Here is a 23,132-nt window from a genome sequence, read left to right as displayed (position 1 = left end):
GTGGCTGACCCCTCCTGTGTGCTGTGCTCAGGGCACACCCCTGCCATCTGAGGCATCAGCAGGCAAGGCTCCCACATGTTTCCAGTGACCTGAGATGCCACCAGACTCCGTCAGTCAGGAGTGACAGGTATTTTTCTTTGAAAGTACAGCAGCTCCCTCTCCTCACGAGAGCACTGGCCTTTGCTTGTTTTCTGTTGCTGGCATTTCAAGAACCTTCCATAGCAAAATTGTGTTTTATACCACAAACCAGCATGTGCCCCACACGCAGACCAAAAGCCTGACCTTTTTGTTCTGCATGTAATCCTGTCTGAGCCCTCTTCTAGCCAGAGCTTCTGTCTTTCCCTGGGGGCAAATTTTTGTCAGGCTGCATGTGACGAGAAACATGTTTTTGACAAAAACAGAGACCAATAGTGGAGTAAGCTGGGTTCTTGTTTCTCTCCCCCCACACACACAAAAAAGCACACTCCCACTTGTGTCCCTGCTGTGGTCAAACTCTTGGCGTTCTTTTGAAATTCCAACAGCCTCTTCTATTTTTTCTAAGCAGTTCTGAAAGCTGATCAGTGGTGCTCGGTCCTAAAATAGAAGTGAAGCCTGTCAGTGATGTGCTACCCTCTGACAAAGGGACATGGCCCACCTTTGCTGCTGTTCTACCTCCCTGAAACTCATTTTCATTTTCAAATGCTCTTAGCTCCTGACTACATCTTTATGGCCACTATAGTATATGAATCTCAAAAATTGGGGTCAGGGTATAGGCAGTGGAGGGGCACTTGCAGTCCCCAAGGGACACTGAAATACATCCTCCTGCTTTCAGTCTGGAAGTAATGAAAGGACCCAATGTTCAGACAAATTCTTGCCTTCAGTCAGGGATTCTAATACAGAGGAGAAACTGGTCCAGTGGTGAAGGCATTAGACTGGAAGACAGCAGACTTAGGTTTTATTTCTGGTCCTGCCCCAGGGCTGTTTCCTCTGAGGCAAGTTACTTCACCTCTTTGACTCAGTTTCCCTGTCTTTAAAATGGGGATGATATTCCGTTTGCTAAAGCACTTTGGTGTCTATGCTGTACAACAGCTAACAAGGATCAAGTCTTGGTAGACAAGAACAGAGAAGAGGGCAAACCTAGGAAAATTCCCTTCATTACATCTGAGGAAGCTTTAGAGAGATTTAGACAGGAGTTGTGAGCTTTTAGGGGAGAAACTCAGTTCTTAACTTTAATTGGGCTTGCTTTCTTAATAAGTATTTGAAAGATGAAGCCTTTGTTTGAAAAACCGAATAGCAATCTCTAAAGCAGCGACAGCTGCTGCAGCTCAGTGCCAAACAGTATCATATGTATTAGAGCCTGGTACCACTGTCACTTATTGGGGGTCCTTAGAGCTTTGGGATTCAAAGAATCCCATAAAGAGGAGACCGTCTGTATATTGGAAGTGTGGACTGTACTGGATACAACTCATGAGTGAGGGGGGCTCCCCCCCCCAAACTCCTGGGCTTCCAGGTTTATTTTCCTTGTTCTGTTGCATTCTTTTCTCCTTTCCAAAATGAAAAGATTTCACACTGGAATTGAGAATGTTTGTCTAAAACTGTTTTTTTTTTCCCTTTTTTCCTCCTCTTACCAGAAGGGGTCATAAAAGAACATTCCTAGCAGGATTCCTTTTCATTGCAAATGCTGGTTTGTAGAGAAGCCTTAGTGTCTGGCCCTTTAATTGGTTAGAGTCAAGCATGTAGATCTGTGTGCTTGAGAGGTGGGGGCTTTTGGCAAATGTCTGGAGATGCAGCAAGCCTACAATGAGAATGGCCAGGATCTTGAGAACTAAACTCCCAGCTGATGGCCCCATCTCAGGACAAGAGCATTCTACCTGGCAGTGCTTTGTGGTTAGGAATAACAGGATCACTGTGTATTTTTTCTCCTAAGAACTTTTAGCTTCCACTATAGAAAAGTGAAGCCTTGGGCATGTTTCACTGGTGCTGCAGTGCATGTGACATCGGCTCAGAGCTGAGAGAGGGATATATGGGTTCTTCTCAGACATACAACTTTTCTGAGGATGGTCTTGATACAAATTGTGTGTATCATCCCCTTCTTGTGCAGAAATGTTAATTTTCCCATCACTGGCTTTTTCTGCTTTCTTGACTTTTTGTGTTCTTAGTGCCTTATCACCTGGAGATTAAAGAGTTGAGAAAGGAAGAAAATTACTTCAGAATTTCTGCAGAGATCTGAACAGATGGGCAAAAAGCATTTGGCTTTTAGCACGTCTCAGGCTTTGATCTTGCTTTCCCTAAATTCTTACTTGGGACCAGAACAACTAATGTCCTATTGACACTGGGATCAGAAATGTGCTAGCTACCACTGTGCTTAAACGTAGCTGTTGCTAGCATGGTTCTGGCATGATTTCCTTGACATGTGTAGACCCTGCATTGCTTGCTTGTTTTAGGGATCTTTCCTAGCCCAACCATGTTGTAAATTAACCCATCCAGTCCCCTTTCCCTGGTATTCAATAGCATGATGCTGTAACGTGCCCAGCAGATGACCAATCCCTTTTCACCCCAGATAGGGAAATAACACTGGAATTCTGCTACCCACACTTGATTCTGAATATGGTTATATCTGGCCTGGTGCCATTCCCTAGGCAAACAGGGCTTATATCACTAGCTGGTGTTACATAATTAGGAGTATATTAGTGTTTTCTAATTAGAGGTAGCTATCTCCTATACCTGGCGGGATAGATTAAATCAGTGTTGGGCTTAAGTTACTCCTTCCTCTGGGGAGCTGTTCCAGCAGGTGGACAAGTTCAACGTGGGTGAAGCTAAGATTAGAAGGCAAACTCAGCGCCCCGTGGCTATTTGGTAGTCAGTCATTGTAGAGCACATAACATGCAGCTGGTAAATGCTTTTAGGGACCTAACCCACTGTTGTTGCCTACTGTGATTGACAAGGTGCTTATTAGATTCTTCACTGCTGGCAAATTCCAGGAAATCTACCCCTAGCAAAGGATCCTTAGGGATGTGTGTATTTCCTCCAGATGTGTAATAAGTGTGTGTGTGTAGTTTAAGCTTTGGATATTTTAATAATGCTCATGTTCATTGTTTTTAACTCAGCAGCTCACAATTAGTAACTGATTTCTTCTTATTAAAGTCAAATAGAATTATTGACTGTCAGAGTGATTTGGTTACGTAACCAATAATAGAGAATGTATCCAATATACGAGAGAATAGAATACTGCAGACTTCCAGGCTGGAGTCACAAATCTGATGGAAGAATTATTTCAGGGAGATACAAATCTATTCCCATTACCGCGTCCTGATTTTACTGAGGATGAGTAAGGACAGATACCTCTACAGTCTTCGTTGCTGCAGCCAGTAAATATATTCCATTATTATGGTTGCAAAACCAAAGAAGCACAATAGAAATGCAGTTCCTAAGAATAAAAATTAAGACGTGGAAAGACTTACTGGTTTTATTAGCTTTAATTACTAAAGTATCTGAGGGAAGATAGAGGAAGTGAGGTGACCTGATTTTTAAAAAATCATTGGTATAAGTCCTGGAATGGCATGTGATATTTATACTACCTTGGCAGTGTTCTTACCTTGCATATCTGATGCCTAAAGACTCTGTCTCTGATCTTGCCTTTTTCCCCTAAATGTTTTCCCTTGCTTTTTTCCTTCACTACCTTCATTAAATCTCACTTATTAAAGGGCAGGAGATAGCGAGAGGGAGACTTTCTGCAGCATGTCCAACAGGGTTGGCTGAGAATTCTGTTATGGTTTTCACTGCCTCTCCCCACATCAGCAGGAAGCTGTGTGCAGGCTTTTATATCAACACTGGGAATCCAGCCAACTTCAGGGCCTGTAAGTGATGTGATGAGACTTCACTGGAAAGATGAAAGGGGATTGGCGTGGCCTCTGAACAGTCAATCACTGCAATGGTTATTGAAAACAACTCTTTGCTGACATTGGTTTCCCAAAACATTTGTTCCCAAGCATGGGAATAATTTTTAGTAGCTTGATGGAGAGGTTTTGTGGTGAGGTTTTTTTTAAAAGTTTGTTGAATCAAGGATTCAGGGATGCCTGAACACAAATAAACCATAGAATTGGAGAAACTGGCCAGCAAAGGCAACTCTCTGTGCCAGAAGATTATGTGTTCCCCAAAGCTTCCACAAAGCCTCAGCTTCTAATCCCAGAGGAGAGCTCCCCACACTTCTGCACAGGGGAAAATAAACTTGATTTAGATGGGTGACACTTTCAGAACAATGGGAAAGGGAGCCTTTCAATGGGTGGGGAGAGGAGAAGAGGGGTCTCACCTCAGTGTGATTCCCTAATCTTGCATAGTCTCTGAGCATCTGCATTAATGCAGAAATGTGCCTTTCCTACCAAGCTTTTGAAACCTTTTCTGGCTGATGCAAAATGGCAAGTGTGTGTTCTCCACTCACTGGGGGAAGATTAATTTTGGGGCCTCCTGAAAGATTTCTGTTAAAGCAAAGCTTATCTTTTTATTGTGAGAAGGTAAGGGAGGGATCCAGTCTGCTTTCACTTACCTTCTGCGTTCTCAAACATCTTACAAATTTTGAATGACATACAATATTGTTGGTGACCTTCAGAGAGTATTCAGAGTAGCAGCCGTGTTAGTCTGTATCCGCAAAAATAACAGGAGTACTTGTGGCACCTTAGAGACTAACAAATTTATTAGAGCATAAGCTTTCGTGCATCCGAAGAAGTGGGTTGTAGCCCACGAAAGCTTATGCTCTAATAAATTTGTTAGTCTCTAAGGTGCCACAAGTACTTCAGAGAGTAGGGAGCACTGGAAAGCTATCAGGGGCATCTGAGAGAGAATCTTTCCATTGAGTATTAGATATGCAGGAGAACCTAAGGGGAGAAGAAAGCCCAGCATATGAGTGCTTTTCCTTCGGGTGGTAGCAGCTTTGTTGATAGGTTTGTTTTTTTTCCACTCCCAATCCTTATCTGATTTCTTTTTGAAAAGCCTTTACAATACAGAATTTTTCTTTCTTATTCAGTGCCTGTTTGATGCATTCATAACTTAACATTAGTTGCATTATCTTTTAAGCAACACTAAAACAATTTGCTGAAGACTTGAGTATTTAGTCCTTGCTCATTAGGACGGTGAGTTTGTCATGGGCATCAGTTTTTGAGACTACTGATTTCACCCCCCACCCCCCTCCCCGCCCCAATAACCTTTGTCTTCTTACATTAGCTGGTCACCTCTTGTAATAACCATCCTTGCTACCATGCATGAGTGTGAAGAAAGGGAATTGCTTTCCAGGATGCCTGGCCAAGCAGGACTGGACTGGAAGGAGTTTGCACAATCAAGGTGAAATCAGAAACATGGATTAAAACCTAGATTTTATCAAAATGTGCCGTGACTCATCCATGATTTTCTTTGCCAAACTATCTTTACCAAACTCGTTGCCCTTACCTGGCTGCAAAGGATTATGTATGCAGACCACATAGGGTGAAATCACCTTTTGATTACTCTTATTAACCTCAGTTTTCATTCTTTTCTGTGATTATAGCCTGTGCCACAAATGTATCTAAATCGTTCTGAACCGCAGTGACCGAAACACTCTTCCAGTGTTGCATTTTAAAAAGCCGAGGTTTTTACTGCTGCTTTAGATTTCCACATAAAATATGAAATCAGACTGTGGAAATTAGAGAAATCAGAGCATTATTTTAAAATAACGTACACCTCTACCCTGCTATAACGCGACCTGATATAACACGAATTCGGATATAACACGGTAAAGCAGCGCTCTGGGTGGGCGGATCAAAGCAAGTTTGATATAACGCGGTTTCACCTATAACACGGTAAGATTTTTTGGCTCCCGAGGACAGCGTTATATCGAGGTAGAGGTGTATATCAAATCCCTTCCATTGCTATGAAATCACAGAATATCACGGTTGGAAGGGACCTCAGGAGGTCATCTAGTCCAACCCCCCGCTCAAAGCAGGACCAATCCCCAACTAAATCATCCCAGCCGGGGCTTTGTCAAGCCTGACCTTAAAAACTTCTAAGGAAGGAGATTCCACCACCTCCTTAGGTAACCCATTCCAGTGCTTCACCACCCTCCTAGTGAAAAAGTTTTTCCTAATATCCAACCTAAACCTCCCCCACTGCAACTTGAGACCATTACTCCTTGTTCTGTCATCTGCTACCACTGAGAACAGTCTAGATCCATCCTCTTTGGAACCCCCTTTCAGGTAGTTGAAAGCAGCTATCAAATCTCCCTCCTCATTCTTCTCTTCTGCAGGCTAAATAATCCTAGTTCTCTCAGCCTCTCCTCACAAGTCATGTGCTCCAGCCCCCTAATCGTTTTTGTTGCCCTCTGCTGGATTCTTTCCAATTTTTCCACATCCTTCTGGTAGTGTGGGACCCAAAACTGTTGCCAAGTTGTGTTCCTGCTGGGGGCTGCCATTTTAATGATATGTATCCAGACAGCAAGACAGAGAGAGAGAGAACAGTGGGCGATTTCCAGAGCTCTTTTAAGGTAAGAAATAGAAGAATTCCATAGATGTTCACACTAAAACAAAATACAGAACTTACCTTAGAAGAGCTGTAGAAATTTCCTGCTGCTCCCCATGTCTGACTGCAGCTTTGATCTCCCCCCATGATGCTTGTAATCAGCTGATAATGGAGCTAGCTCCTTCTTAGTTTAAAAAAAAATTGAATAGGATTAAAAATATAATTAGGAATTATTTTGTCTTGCTTTTCATTTTGGATCAAGCAATTGAAACCCTCACATAAAAAAGGTAATTTGGACCTTGACAGCATCCTTTTTCAAAGAAAACCTCAAGAAGATATAAAATGGTAGCCAAACTCTTTTGAAAATAAAAATAATTTAAATTTGGTAACTGGAAGTTGGTAAAATGCATTGCAGATGTTATTTATTAACTTAACTGATTAATCGGCACTTTGAAAACAAAACAACTCCTGCAATACAGAGGAAGTTAGGGAGGAAGGAAAAGTAGGTTTCACTTGAGTTTAGCGGGCTGATGGAGTTTTCTCTGTAATTTGAGTGAACCAGCACCAGACTCTGGTGGAGTCTCTTTATTTCAGAGATCTATTTGCAAAGTGTTTTACCTTGACAAGCAGTGAGTATAAGGCACTAATCTTTTGCCCATATTGAATGCACCACTCAGTGTGCGAGTACAGGCAAAGTTAACATGGACTTCTTCTATGAAAAAAGGTCTTCACTATGAAAAAAGGTGTTTCTGCCTGCTCACTTATGGGGAAAAAGACAGACGGTCTTATCTACCTGAAGTTGAAATCCTACTGAAGACATCTTGCATTAAAAACATACCTTTTTTTCCCCAGAGTGAAGACATAAGAATGGCCATACTGGGCCAGACCATGGTCCATCTAGCCCATTATCCTGTCTTCTGACACTGGCCAGCGCCAGATGCTTCAGAGGGAATGAACAGAACAGGGCAATTGAGTGATCCATCTGCTGTTGTCCAGTCCCAGCTTTGGGCAGTCAGAGGTTTAGGGACACCCAGAGCACAGGGTCGCATCCCCAGGCTTCTAGGCTAATAGTTATCCTCCATGAAGTTATCTAATTCTTTTTTTGAACGTAGTTCTACTTTTGGCCTTCCCGGTATCCCATGGCAACAAGTTCCACAGGTTGACTGCATTGTGTGAAGAAATATTTCCTTATGTTTGTTTTAAACCTGCTTCCTGTTAATTTATCTGGGTGACCTAGTTCTTGTGTTATGTAGAGGGGTTAAACTACACTTTTTCTCCACACCATTCATGATTTTATAGACTTCTATCATAACCTCCCTCCCCCAATCATCTCTTCTGTAAACGACATAGTCCCATACTTTTTAATCTGTCCAGTGGAAGCTATTCCATACCCCTAATCTTTTTTTTTTTTTTTTGAGATGGGGCAATCAGAACTGCACGCAGTATTCAAGGTGTGGGCGTGCCATGGATTTCTATAGTGGTATTCTGTTTTCGTTTGACAATGCCACCTGTTGAGGGGAGGGCTATATGGGGGACTCGCTTTGTGCTGAGGTTGGCCAGCAAAGCCAATTCTGTCTTGGGGATGTTTCCCCACCTTTTTATCCTGGAAGATTTTGCAGATCATCTTTCTCTGGAAACTAAGAGGAAAATATCCACCTGATTCTAGTCCAGTAAATTGCTATGAATCCCAGTCACAACACTGACTAAAAGCTACTGATGGCTCTGCCTGACTGGAACATTAGTCCCTCGGGATTCTGTGTGTGCCTGAATGCTTTAGCGCTGTTCGTTCTCTGTCCAGTCCCAGGCAGCAATAACTGGAAAACAGTCTTGTAATTCCTTAAGAATGTAATAGAATTTTAGAAGATTGTGTCTGAACAATGAATTAATGGCAAGTGCCTCAGGCCCTCTGAACCTGCCTGAAGAGGGGTAAGAGCAGTAAGTCTTTGAAATCTGGAGGGGGGAGAAAATACTCCATTGGTATTAATTTTAAGCATACATTTGGAAGGTGTTGACACTGCTGCTTGTAAAGTTACTGTGTGGCTTCCAGGAAAACCACAGTCTGTCCCCCCAGTCTCAAAAGAGCTGGTCTCCAAAGAGGTGTGAGTCAGTTTTTAAATGACTCGTTTCCCTTTGAAAACACATTCCAGTCAGCTATGGTAATAGTGATTTAATAAGCTGTCAATATGCCTTCAATAATCAGTGAGTGAAAAGCTGAATCCAACAGAGGAGAGAAGGCAGAAATCCAGCTAATAAACAAGAAACTCAGACTCAAACAGGATAGGGCCGAACACCCCCCCCCCACACACACACACACACACACCAGCATTTTCCACTTACCTATGTAAGAATTAATAACAGAGTGCTTAGAGTTCATTACTCTTAAGAATCAGCATATTGAATGCTCTGCAGTATAATATGAACTATAACATGTATCAGTCAAACACCTGTCAGATTAACAAAGGGCACACGGTGATTCATGAACTGGGCTTTATGGGGATTTGTTTTACTCTTTATCATACATGGTAGGGATGAAAAAGACCAATGGGAATCATCAACTCCATTTCTCTGCCAGTGCATATAATCCCTATTGCATGCAAACATGAGAACAGTATGCAAACTTGCAATGCTCAGAAACTCCCCCGTGGATCCCCCTACCCTCCCTCCCCTAGTCATTAATGTTAGTTTTTCCTGCTTTGCTGGAGGTTTTTGTGGTTAAAAAAACCTCTATTTATACTTGGGTAATGTTTAACAGAAAGTCAGTAACACATTAAGTATGTGGCAGTTTCGGGAGCTGTCCTCTGAAGAGAAATGGTGGAAGCATGCAGTGGGGAATGTCTGCTCGATCAGCTTCTCACAGAAATGCCTTTGCGCCTTCTTCCATGCTGCCCGCTAACTTGGTTCATCCTTCCTGCATTTATCCATAAGCAGCTAGCCCTTCAGCTCTCTCCTCGAGACCCACCTTGGCCATATTATCTGCAAGAAACTGATGATGATGGGTTGGGAGGTGGACGAGGCCAGGCTGCACTCTTATTTATCTAACAATTAAAATTTTGCTTCTCTGTTTCTATAAAAATTGTATCCCTCTATCCTACCCTTCACGAGTCACTTGTCATCTTAAATTGTAGTCTCTTTGGGACAGTGGCCATTGTGTTCACATGTCTATATGGCATCTACCACAATGGGGTCCTGATCCTGACTGGACCTCCCGACACTATTGTGATAAAATAATCAGTACATTTATATAGCTAGCGTATTTCTCCAACCCCTCTGGATGCCTCTTTTGTCCCTCACTTCTACTGCAAACCTGCCCCATCAACCCTGGCACAGCTGTTCCCCTCAAAATACAAAGAGATTCTGCTCTCCCCAGTCCTCAGCAAACCTGCACTTAAACCCAACCTGCCTTGCCAGCTACCCATCCTTTTTCCTTCGTGCCTTCACCTCTGAATCCATCAGACATACCATTTTCAACTGTTCTTCAGGTTCCTATCCACCAACTTCATCTTGGAACCCCTCCAGCCTGGCTTCTGCCCCCTTTGCTCCACCGAAGCTGCTATCTCACTGAGCTTTACCAGTTACCTTTTCCTGGGTAAGTCTCAGGACCTTTACTACATGCTCAACTTTCTTGAACCCTCTGCTGCTTTTGATGCTCAGTGACACCTGCTTTAAGATTCTGTCCTCCCTTGGCTTTTGTGACTCTGTCCTCTCCTGGTTCTATTCCTGTTTTTCCTTGGTCATTCCTTCAGTGCAGCATTGTCCTCCCTTTGTGATACTGCCAGACAGCAGTGCAGAGACCATTTTATTCCCAAGAGACGCTGTATCCAAAGAGCCAGACAGCAGCTCTGGGTGAAGCCCGCATCACCAGCAATACAACCCAGCCTCCCCACTAAGCTATGGACATTTGTTCTGTCCAGTGCCCTACCAATTTAACGGCGGTGAAAAACACATCACGGACCATGAAATAAGCCCTTCCCCATGAAATCCAATGTCCCCTTGTCCCTAGGAGCGCCTCAGCAAAGGGGGCTCCTAGCTCCAGCTGGGCTGGGGAAGTACAGGACTTGTCCATCCCCTGCACAGCCATTGGGGGCGGGGGGACCAGACCCATCTCCGAGTGCCTCCCCTGCTGCAAGACGCTCTGGGACTGGGCAGCAGCCCCAGAAGTTCCTGCGGATGGGGGAGGCTTGTGGAGTTGAATCTGATCTTCCCTGTGCAGCTGGAAGCACCCCAGCAAGCTGCTAGTCTAGGCAGGGCTGGGGCAGGACAAGACTTGCTCTTTCCCTGCAGGGCTGCTCTTGGGTATCTCTCCTGGCTGCAGATCGATCCGCACCCCCACTTCCCCACTCTGTCCAGCTCTGAAGGCAGCACAGAAGTGAGGGCGGCAATCCCATTACCTCACTACAACAGGTTTGCGACACCCCTCCCCCCATTTCCTTTTGGGTCGGGACCCCCACGGTTACAACACTGTGAAATTTCAGATGTAAACATCTGAAAATGTGAAATTTACCAGTTTTCAAATCCTATGGCTGTGAAATTGACCATAATGGACCATGAATTTGGTAAGGCCCTACCAATGCATGCTTGGCAGGTCGGTCCCTGCCAAAGACCCACTTCTGCTGTAATTCCTACAAGATATGAGCAAACTTATGCTGGCTAGGCTGAGAATCAGATGGGTAAATTGATATTTTGGGAAAGGATGTAATTTCATAACTATCATATTTATTTGTATATAAAAATTGTATCTCTATTTGACTGCCTCCCTTTCCCCTGCTTTTTGGTTGCTTGTCAGTATCTCTCTGGGGTAGGGACTGTATCTGTATGTCACCTAGCACTACAGAACCTTAATCCTGATTGGGTCTTCTGGGCACTACAGTCATAAATAAACAGCTGAGCAAGGCTCCTCTTTTGGGATTTTCAAGGACATTTTACAAAGTAATATTTGACTTTTATTTAATTCCCAGAATTGATTTGTACTTAATACACTCTGAGTTCCTGTTTTGTTCTCCTGTGAATCATTCAAATAAAAATAAAATAAAAAAAAATTTTTGACTTTTTTTCCTTCCCAAATGGCTAATAGTTGAAGGTATTTTTGGAAACTGAACCATTCATTCCTCTGTCTTATTTTCCTGCTTGTTCATCCAAAATAATCAGAATTGGGTCTGTCTTTGTTTTTGAACAAATGTAAGATGGCCAGATCCTGTGACAACAGGTGTCATTACAAATAACGAGAATATTGTCTGCTGCTCTAGTAAAGAAAACATTTTGGTTAGTAGCTTTTGCCAACTGAGCGCACAGGTTGGATTTAGGAAATTCTCATCACACTAATTCTTATAGGAAAAAATGCTTGATTTAAAAAAAAACAAACAAATAATGAATTATTTCCTTTTTTGGAGGCTGAGGAGAAAGCCCTCTCTTCTGCATTGGATAACAAAAAGAGAGAGCACAAAGAAACTCTCCACATATGAACCTCTAGTTTTAATAATAGGCTTTATGTTTTTACTTCACTGCTCATGCTCCTGGGCTGCCCATGCCAGTAATCTGGATTCTGCACTGAGAGTGTTCACTTTTCGAGCCCTTTCAGGTAGAACTTCATCCTGTATCAGTGTCCATAGGAAGGTCTCACCTGGTGGATGGGGGAGAGGGGGATGGTCTACATCTGGGCAGTTGTGGGAGAAGGACCCACGGCGTTGCCTCTCTATTTCTTCTTGCCAAATGAACCTCCAATATAGACTCGCAGGCCTGAGCAGCTTCCAAAGTGCGTTCCAGAACCTCCCTGGAGGATGACTAGAAAGGAGTAATCTGGGTTGACTGACAGATTCACTTTTAAAGACCACCCATTTTAGCCCTTGTTTAGTACCTGGGCCAGAATTTTTATCATGAGAGAGAGAAATATTCCTGACTGACAGCTGCTAAGCTATAGACACAGCAGCTTCCCTTCTAAATCAAGATCTTTCCTCTCTCCCTCCCCCACCTCTCAGGCGAACAGCAAATTGTGCCTTTTTAAGGCTTGTCCGGAATGCAGAACATTTCATTCTACTCTGGACAGCAAAGGGGAAGCATGCACATCAAAAAAAAAAAAAAAAAAGTACCAGGTGCTGTCAACGAAGGAGCTATGCTAATTGCTAAGGAATAAAAGATAATGGCCAATTTGTCAGCAAGGGTTGACAAGAAAGATAAAGCTGGAAGTAATTAACTGTCTTACGTGTTGGGAGTGATGCGTCTGCCAATGGCTCTCTAAATCATCAGGCTATGAAATGTGACAGACATTTATCACTTTTATGATGCAGCACTGACTAGCTTCTGCTTGGGAACTGTGGAAGCGGTATGTTCTATGATTGTCACCACTGAGACGCAGGTGTATTCCTAACCTGACCTGCCTTGGTCACTAACTCTGGGAAATGTGGTCGGCTGTGCATACGGAGCCCAATAGTGTCTGATTCAGCTTAGTGCATTTTGAGCTCATCTTCACTAGGCCGGCATGCATTTTACTCCATCTGGTGTGCTCCTTAGATATCTGAAATGTATTGAGGAAGCTTGGTCTAACTTAACCAGGCTGGGAAGAGTTCAGGGTGAGAGAACTAAATCAGGAGCCCATGACAACATTACACTAATATTTCACACTTCTGTTTGGTGTCTTTTTGCAAAGCACCCGGAGCATTTCACAGCCATTAATTCAGTAAGCCTCATGACACACCTGTGAGGCAGGTTAAGTCTCATGATCTCAATTTTTACAGATAGCTTAACTGACACATTCTGACTTGCCCTAGGCCATAGTGGAAGTCAATGACGGTCAAGAAAAGAACCCAGGAGTCCTTTTCCCAGATATTTGTGCCTCTCTGAATTCTTTAAAGTATAGAATTGTCTCCCAACCCTTGCCTTGCACTGATTTAAATTGGTAAGGGACAAGTTGTGGGTGACAATTTCATTCATGGTACCAAAATGTCTGTCTCAAGTGCTTTATGTTGCAATGTTTCCCTTTCAAATCACTCTAGCAGGAAGGGAGGGTCTTGACCATTTGGGCATCCAGAAGCCCCACAGGAGACGGCTTTGTAGTGGATTTAAAAAAAAAAAACAGGAGCCAGCCTGCTGGTTTTCTGGTTTCCTCCTGTGCTAGGGCAGGGGATAAAGCACCACTATTTGTTACCTCTCAGACACAGAGCTGGGTCTCTGTAGAGCAGCATGAATTAAGTTGGCACCTATTTCTCTCTGGTGCCCATTAATGGCGTTTTGGAAATGTGGGGGTTAGGAAAGGGGCTCTTCCTATCTCAAGTATGCAATGGCACAAAGCATTCCAGGCCCTGTCTTTTTCATGGCTCTTGTAGTGTTCCTGAGTCAGCATGACAAGGCTAGACTGTGGCATGAACAGTCTGACCTGGCTGTAGAGAGTCCCATGTATCCTTATAGATGGGTTCTGTGTGCTCCATAGGGTGCACAGAGTTCTCATTGTGTAGGAAACAAGATGATATACATGATGCAGCCAGATTAAGGGTTGTGATGTAAGTAGGCTATATGCATGGACAATGAAACTCTAAATTGTACATAGACCTGGGAAGACATGTGGATATTAACTACTAAAGAGCCATTGGGCACACCTGGACTTCAATAATAAAATACAATAAAGGAGCTCATCCGATCTGACTGCAAGGGACCTGGGTTTTGATCGTGGACTTCTCTGGCAGCATTTATGTACAAAATAGATGCACTGGTTTGATTTCAGTGGCAAAAAGACTGAGGCTAGATTATGTAGGATCCAGGGTTATAGATGAAGCCAGGAAAAGCAGAGCTGGAACCCAGACCTCCAGACTCTGAGCCCGGTGGTTTAGCCACAAGCCCATCATTCCCCACAAAAGAAATTTCGAGAATAAAATTATTATACCACTAAGAAGGCTACTGAAACATTTCTTTGTCACCCCATGCCTCCTTAGCTGCCTTCTTAGCTCAGCTAGTGTGAACAATGCCACTTCAGCTGAAGGCTCTCTCGGTATTCTCATACATCTGTATTCCGAGGGGTGTTGTAATTGAAGGGGAAAAAACAATCATTAGTGGGAGAGGCATGGAGCACTGAGAGAGGCTAGTGATGGCTTTGGTCTTTGAAATTAGTTCTTCTGTTGGTAAAAGAGACAAAAGAGACACTTTCATTATGGTCTGGTAATTGTACAACTCGTCTTCTAAAATGCATATTTATGGGAACTTTATTCAGAAAGATGCATTTAAAAATATGCTGTGTCTGTGCCTCTATTTCCTGATCTGTAAAATGGATATGCCACCTCGGTACCTGATGGCACGTGGTGAGAATTAATGCTTCTAACAGGCTTGGACACTGACTTTAAAAGCACTGCATAAATGTGTATGACATTGTACTACTTGGAGCCATCTTTACTCTGAATTGGCAATTTTAGTCATTTCCAATCGCCTCCGTTATGGAAGTTCAGTGACCATGTTGGTGAGATGAGTGTTTGCTGGTAAAGGTTTAAGCATGAAGAATTCTAGCTGCCAGGATTAGCTTTCAGTTGAATGACCAGAATCTGACTCGGGTTGTTTCCTTTCTTCCCCTTTAGTTAGTTTGATGTCATGATGTGCCATCGGTACGATTTATGATTTGTAGAGTTCCTAGGAAGCCTGGGGCCCCACTCCATCCACAAGACAGATGTCAGTGGAGTTGCTTTTCCTTCCAATCCCACAGCCAGAGAAGGAAGGGCAGCCCCTGAATTGCAGACTGTGGATAATAGGGCTCCAAAAGAGAAGAGACTCCAAGTGGTCACTGGCTTGGCTTATTTAGGGCCAGTATTGTTCTTGCCACACACAAGGAAGGTCTAAGGCAGTTTTGCATTAACTAGCTTGTTTACTGTAGTGTTTAAGTGAGAGGGCTGGAGGAAGCTTGAATGTAAATTATGCTCAAAGTAGGTATTATGTTCTTCTCCCCAAGCCTGATCTCGCTGAATACTGAGACTTTGCAGCTTCCATGGCTTGCAAGAGAACCACTCCTATGGGAACTAGTGTCTAGAGACAGATTACGGCATTTCCACTTCTCTGTATGTAACACTCACCCATTGAAAAATGGATGTCCCTTTCCATTTCTTCTTGCCCTCTTCCCCCTGCATGGGATTATTTTTCTTTATCTTCCACAGACAGCGAAATTTTTTGTCTTGTACTAGGCAGTCCTATAAATGCCTGTTCTGCCCTGCAGTGCTGTTCCCAATCACATCCATTTGGGGAATTTACTATTTCATGAAGGACAGAAATAGACATTTTCGTGGAAGAAAAATCCATTTAGTTGGAAACATGTCTCCTTTCTTCTGCAGGTGTCTTTGCTCAAGCACTGCTGGGCCTATTACCTCTCTCTTAGTTTCTCTGTCCCCCTCGCTGATTCAGAAGGCCTTTTAAGTGGGAAGAGGTGCCTGGCTCTGTTTTGTGGGTAATGAGTGGTGGGCGCATTTCTGAATGCTGCCTGCTGCCCATGTGTCTAAACAGAGAAAAACGCGTAAAACCTTTTAGTAAGTCTTTCTTTCTTTCTTTTGCTCTTGCCTCTATGGTTTTCTTACATTATGCTTCTTCCATTCCAACCATGGGCTGGAATTAATGTTGGTCTGGGTTGTGTTCTGTAAAACTCGCCGCAGTTGGGCCTTTGCTTTGAACAATTTGCACTTTATAAGATCTCCCGCATTAATAAGAAAAGAGTAGTGATCCAGAGACCGTTCATAAAATGGGTTTCATAAAATCTCAGGAGTCCCATAAAACATGAATTCCTCCTGACGGGAGTTTGAGCAAAGGCACACTCAGTGTGAGCACCAAACGCCCATGTGCCGACGGAGCCCTCTCTGTCTTCAAGCTTATAAAATCAACATCATAGAAACATTTCAAAGGGCACCCTGCTAGCTGGAGAGCCAGGCTCATGAGCAGCTTGGCTGCCCTATGCTTCACCAGGCCCAGTGGCCATTGGAATATAGACACGATGCTGCTCTGTTATATGGTGTGATCATGCTGCTCCTACAGTATTGTTGCGCTCTGTAGTGGCAGCCTCATTAGTGAGGGCTGGTTGGGGGAGTAGGGGGTGGATTCTATCATACTCTTGAAAGTCTGTGAATGAAAAGAAGACAGACAAGGGCTTACCGAAGCCATGGAGTTGAAAATGGGGTGGGCATATTTACAATGGCAAGAGCCTGTTTGACAGGCTAGCACCAAACCCGTAAGTTAGGGTGCATACATGATAAAATTATTTCTTCTCTGTTCCCATGGAGCAAATTATTATTTGGTACATATCTCTAATCCAGTTCTTCAAAGAGGCGGTGGTCCTGGTTTCTTTTGTTTGTTTGTTTAAGTCAGCAATCACTCGGGAGCTCTGAATGTCTGCAGCTGGTGCTTGATGGCACAAGGCATATGTGAAGGAAGATCAGAGGAAAAGAGCCAGAGAGGAAGTCCTAGCTTAAGACAGAGTAAATCAGAGGAAATTAAAATGAAGAAATGGAATATGCAAGCAGAAACATGAGTTGTGCTTAAGTCTCTTGCTGATCACTAACCTAAATCTCATTTGAATCCCTAAATCTAGTGGCAACAGAGGGAAAAACTGGTGGCCTGGGAACTAAATGAAGCAAAAAACCAGAAGTCCTTTCCAGCATTCATAGCAGTGATTCTTTACAGATGGAGCAGGCTTTCCTCCACAGTTGCATTTGTAATCGCATGCACTCAGCGATATCCTAGCCTTGCAACACCAAGCCAAGGCCACATTGATTTGCAAATTTATTTTTTATATAAAAAATGCACACAACTATATTCCTTGTGCTTCTGTCTCCCCTTGTTCATTGAATAGGGGTTTGGTTGAGTTTCGCCATTAGTGAGAACACTGCAGTTGAGCAGCTGTGTCTTCATCCAGCATCCCACATGGAGGTGGCAGCTGTGAGCACTTGTACTGGCTTTAGGTCTCTGCAGGCTTTCCTTTGTTTCTGGCTTCAGTCAACTTCCTCTACCATGGAAAACTGGGCAATCGGTAGCTAAAAAGACAGCACCAGAATTTAAAATGTGGGAAGTTACCTTGGACAATGGGGGAGGACAAGTCATTTTAAATACACTTCCCGGTTATGAATATAGGCAGCAACAGATACTGGAAAATCTGTTCTCCTCCTCCCCTCCCTCCGTCCCGTGGTTGCTATACTCTGCTAACTCCAATTTTATTGCAATACATTTTATGGCACAGTCGCCATGTGGTTATAGTCAGTTACACTCTGGTATTACCAACATTGCTGGGGGACGCGTATGCTTCTGGGATTCTCTAACTGTAATTTGAAAATGCAAGAAGGTATGCAACAATGTGGGATTCCTGTGATCTGGTTCTTTTCCTACACTGAATCCAGAAGGTTAGTTACAACCACAAACGCATAGTTACAGCTAAAAGAGCCTTCACTGAGATGTCCTCTGATAAACCCCCTACAGTAAGCTCTTGTGCACACCAGCCATCCCAGAGGTCACCAGCATGTTTTCAGGTTGTGCAATATGAATCTTCAGGTATTTCCTGTCCATTTGTTTTTAGCTGATTTTACCTATTTTTGTCAGGCCTCATATCCATTACAGAGAAATTCATTAAAAATGTCAAAATAAATTTTTTAAATGTTCTTTTTGCGGATACAGACTAACACGGCTGCTACTCTGAAACCTGTTTTTAAATATTGCTCACTACAATCTCTTGACCTTTAAAAGCCAAAACGGTGGCTCATCGTTAGTTGTGTGACAGTTCCACAAATGGTTCTAGTGAAGGCAGCCATGAAGACTTAAACCTGCAAGTCACAGTCTTATTCATTGGGGTTCATAGATGCCATCTGGCCTGCTGAGAACTGCCAATACCTTGCATGTAATCAATGCAATTCAGAGCTCTGCAATCCAGGACCAGTCTTAAGCTCCTAGGTGATGCGGAAGCACTGGGGTCATGAGTTGATTCAGCTTCCATTCTCACTTGAGGAAGGGGAGCAGTTAGTCTCCTCTCCTCCAGGCCTGCTGCTGGAGTGGGAGATAGGGTCTCAGCCTACGAGTTGCATGGAGAAGCGAGAGAATGGAACTTTTGCAGAGAATGAGGGAGTGATGGAACTATTGCAGCCATTCTCAATCAGTGCAGCCCCATTGTGTGGTTTAGGCGCTGAGCAGAGAGTCTGAATTCTATGAGCTATATGCATTTCTGAGTCTTGAGAGGATGTACTTCAAGAGGACAGGAGAAGATGTTAGCTCATCAACAGTTGCCAACTGTCATCCTCCCCTCTATGTAGGCTGCTTTTTAGAATCAGCAGTGTTATGCAATCGCCACTTGTGTAAGGGACCTTGAGACTGTGTATATTGTTTGTGCTATTGTCTGGCTTGTGTATGTGGTGTTAATGTGTCTCTTGCACAGTCCAATACCTGTTATTTTCAGCAACTCAAGAAGCTTTTGAATAAAAAAAAAAAGCAGGGGTGATGTTTCATCAATAGTTGTAACTGACACCATTTGTTCTCAAAGTTTGGGGAAAATTTTATGCTGGTCCCCAAACATCAGTGACTATGCTAAATGTTCTTTTTCTCTCCTTTTCCTTTCTAGCATTAACAATAAGCTGCAGCAGCCCGAGGCAGCGGCTGGGGTGCTTGAGTATGCCATGAAGCACTTTGGGGAGCTGGTGAGTCTCTGTCTAGATGCTTGGATCGTCCTGTTCCAAAGTGTCTCGATGTTTTCAGTGTTTCCCCTGTGGGCATACGCCCGTTCTGTCATATTTCTGCTCTTCACTGTAAAATACCTTTAGCTCATGTCCCTGTAAATGTGACTCCTTCAATGTGCAATTTCAGTTCCCTCCCTGTCCTAAATACTCATTTAGTGTTGCCACACCTTGTTAATCAGCTGCTGTGTTCCACTCCAAAGGCGGCTATATTTCAGCGGCAGGTGAAGTGATACCGTTTGGTTAAAACCTGCTTATAACGTGCCAAGCACTTTGGAACTGTTAGGGTGCAGCAATATGTTTGTGAAAATGATTGGGCTCAGTACAAGGGTAACTGGGTGAAATTGAATGGCCTGTATTATACAGGAAGTCAGACTAGATGATCTAATGGGCCCTCTGACCTTAATCGCTATGAATCTGTGAAATTCCTAGAGCAAGGGAAGCCATGTGTAAGTCTCAAAGCTCCAGACCAAGGTAAATAACGTGATTGTAATATATTTATCAAAGGATAAGGCAAGTTCCAGAAAATTATAACACAGAAGGTTTAGGCAGGAAACCTACTTGTATCTGGGAACTATGGAATGTTTACAGGGAGAATTTCCTTGGCTGCCTCCCTATAAGTAAATCACTGTTTGAATGAAGGGTGCTATTATAAAAGCATCACATTCACTTTGCCATATGTTTTATAACCAGCATAGAGTCTCGCCTGTCGTGACTACTCTGAACAGTGCCGCTCACTCTTTCGTTGCTGAGGAGGGTGTGTGGGCAGGAGAACAGTCCTTCAACTCTCATGGGTTGTGCTTTAAAGCATAATAAACCTCTGAAGAGCAGCCTGAGGGTCTCTCTCTCTCTGCTTGTCCTGACACGTTTTAATGAAATGCCAGAAGTGATGGAGTAGAAAACAGAGGCTATCTGCCAGGTCTGTGGTTGACTGCAGACATGATTGTCCAGCACAGAGGGAGAGGAAAGGAGAGTCAACTGCTGTCTAGTGTACTGAATTAGTGCAGTACAATCTCACTGTGAAGCTCTTGGACAGAAATACTGGCCTATTCTGGCTCACGTGTCTTTTTTTTTAAATGCTCCTCATAAAAAGAACGGTGGGAGTATGCACATCCCACAGAGAAGGGATTCACTCTCCTAGCTGCATTTGCAGCGATCCAAGTTTTTTCACGGCTGTGGAAGTATAGGTGATTCAGGTGATGCTTGTGGGTGCGGGTGCTGTGGACTCAGCTGCCTGGCCAGGTACCAATGAAAGTACTTACCCAGGCAAAGGCAGCAGGGGAAGCCCCCTTCTGAACTAATTCCCCAAGTCTCTGTAGGTGGGCTTGATCTAATGGCTAAATTGAAGACTGCTAACCTACAGGGTGGGGGCTAAAGCCAAAGTGGTCAAGCTTGTGTGCCTAAAATTAGGCACTTAAATCCACACTTAGGCACCTACATAAGTGACCTGATTTTTAGAAGAACCCACCTCCTGTAACTGCCATTGACATTTGTGGGAATTGTGGGTGCTCGGGAACGCAGAGTAACAAGCCATTTTATTTGGATGTCTGTTCCTTTGACGGAATGGAGATAGGTATATCTCCATAAATCTATCTCCTAGAGCTGGAAGGGACCTTGAAAGGTCATCAAGTCCAGCCCCCTGCCTTCACTAGCAGGACCAAGTACTGATTTTGCCCCCGATTCTTAAGCGGCCCCCTCAAGGATTGAACTCACAACCCTGGGTTGAGCAGGCCAATGCTCAAACCACTGAGCTATCCCTCCCCTCCCTATTGTTACATTTTTGGTAGGCACTCAGCTACTGCAGTGACAGGGCCCCATACGTACCTAGATAGATTTTAATAAGGGTTGTATCTCTAACCCTTCCTTCACCCAAGTGAGCACAAGAGCTTACCCAATAGCTGGTACATCTTGGTAATGGCCCTTCAAAATGGCAGCTCAATCAGTTTGACACACACACTCGTGCACTCTCTCTCTCTCTCTCTCTCTCCTCTTCACTTGCATTCAGGAATCTCCCCTCCACCCATTCTGATCTAATACAGAGGAAGGAGTCTGAAAGGCAACTTCCTTGACAAAAGGGGAGGCGGCAGCAGAAATGCAATGGACAATGTTCCCCTTTTAAATAGGCCCCTCTAGTGGGGACCACTGGGAATGTGGATACTGGTCAGGTGTAAGCACAGCAGTGATGGGTTTGATTCAGGTCGAACTCTTTTAGAGGCGCTATGTAAAGTTTGGCCCGAGATTGGAAAAGGGGCCCTGTGTAGGAAGAGAACTGATTTTAGAATGTCCCGACAGCTGTTGTTGCTTCCTGAAGTATCTGCTTTGTGGAGGAAGCAGAGTCCCAGGTTGCCTCATTCTATTACGTCATTGTAATCGAACTCTCTAGAAAGAATTGGGTGGGCCTGAGTGCTCAAGATGGGGGAGTGAAGAGGACATTTCAGATGAGCTCTCTTTAAACATATAAATCTAGAGAAAAGGTTCCCTTTTGCTCTTTAACGGGTTTTGAAGCAGTCGGTTGCGAGCTGGAGACCCACAGCGAACTAGGGCAAGGCGCAGGCATTAGTGTCTCACGTGGAGGACACGGAAGTGCAGTGTCTAGTTTATCCTACCAACAGCCCACATGGATGTGAAAAAAATAAAATAAATAAAATCCTATTTTGGCGTATGCCAGAACAAGAGCTGCCAAGGGCTGAGCAGAAAAGAACATTGGCAGGGAATCCGGTGTGGAAAAAATCTCAAGGAATTCAAAGCAGACTTTTATTTCCTGAAAATTAAAATCCATAAAGAAACAAGAGGTTGAAGAAAGGTTTGTGCAGTAGATAATGATCACCAGTTGGTTTATTTCTACAGCCTGTGTTGCATACCACAATCTTTCCCCTTAAGGTAGGGGTTAGGACCAGACCATCACTCAAGAATCTTCCCCTGCTGCGAAATGGCCCAGCACCAACCCAACTGCATTCTGCACAGTTGTAGATTTTGTGGTTAGCTGCTTCATTCTTGTGTACAGTGCTGCTCTTCTGGCTTAAATTCATCCATGTGGAATAATGACAGATGGGTATCTTTGAGGTATAGTTCCCCTCTGCCCACTCCCCAAACTATTCATATTAGTATTTCAGTAGATCAGTGGGAAGAAAATCTGGTATTCATCCCTGTAACGTACCTAATGCATTTAGCTCCTGTCTTGCAGGTTTGTCAGGTATACAGATTACAGCTTTCTCACTAGCACAAAGTGAGCTTCCATCTGTCATAGCAGAGTTTGTGCTGATATTCAACATGGACAAAAGGCTGGGTGTAACGAGCAGAGCTGGACAAACAACTAATTCAACTTCCATGAGAATTAGCAAGCTTGAATCTTTAAGGGCAGATGAAACATTTTAAGTTGGAACCTGCAAACCAGAGATTGAATGTCTTTGGTGGTCTTGTTAGGAATTCTCTGTAAGCACTTTAACCACCCATAGACATGCCTATTTAGAGCCCCGCGGCTAGGTTTGCTGATAAATATCCTGTATCCAGTTCCTCCTGGTACTGTTGGCAAATCTGGACTAGCCACGGTGAGATGGTGGATGTGCAGACATCATAGTGGGCTCCTGTGTATGCAGAATTCTCAGTTATCTGGCACTGCTGCTGCTGAGTATATATTCAGTACCTGCACTTCTTGCCTTTCCCTAGCAAGTAAGAAATTGGATCTCAATTTACCAACCACAATAAACATAATGGCATGTAATTTCAATAATTTATGTATGCAAAATAGGTTCAGTCCAACTGCCTGGGACATGGAAACTCTCCTGTATAATAATGCATCTAAGTCAGTGATACTCAGACCTCAGTGGTTCAGGAGCCAAATTAGCGATCAACATTACCCAAAAGAGCCACAGTTGTATGAATTCATTGTTTCATTTACTATAGTACTATTTATATTTAAACAATATGACCGGGAAATATTTAGTTTTTATATATATACATATATAATTCTCACAGTAAATAAGTTAATAACTTAATGCAAGTTGATAA

The 23,132-nt window shown here is 43.5% G+C and overlaps 1 protein-coding gene across 3 annotated transcripts in view; it reads left to right on the top strand.

The window, feature by feature from the left end:
* The window catches only part of MTOR (mechanistic target of rapamycin kinase), a 103,853-nt gene that overhangs the window by 44,152 nt on the left and 36,569 nt on the right, over positions 1-23,132 (top strand). For all 3 annotated transcript variants that reach the window (XM_024210561.3, XM_024210560.3, XM_029913528.1), the window contains one exon: positions 19,013-19,088. In XM_024210561.3, coding sequence (XP_024066329.1) covers positions 19,013-19,088 — 76 coding nt within the window. The remainder of the gene's footprint in view (positions 1-19,012; positions 19,089-23,132) is intronic.

This window comes from Terrapene carolina, unplaced genomic scaffold (assembly GCF_002925995.2).
Source record: "Terrapene carolina triunguis isolate 2854851 unplaced genomic scaffold, T_m_triunguis-2.0 Scaffold714, whole genome shotgun sequence".
In the NCBI taxonomy this organism is placed as follows: Eukaryota; Metazoa; Chordata; order Testudines; family Emydidae; genus Terrapene; species Terrapene triunguis.
The sequence above is the reverse complement of the archived record's forward strand: the minus strand, read 5'-3'. Positions and strand labels throughout refer to the sequence as shown.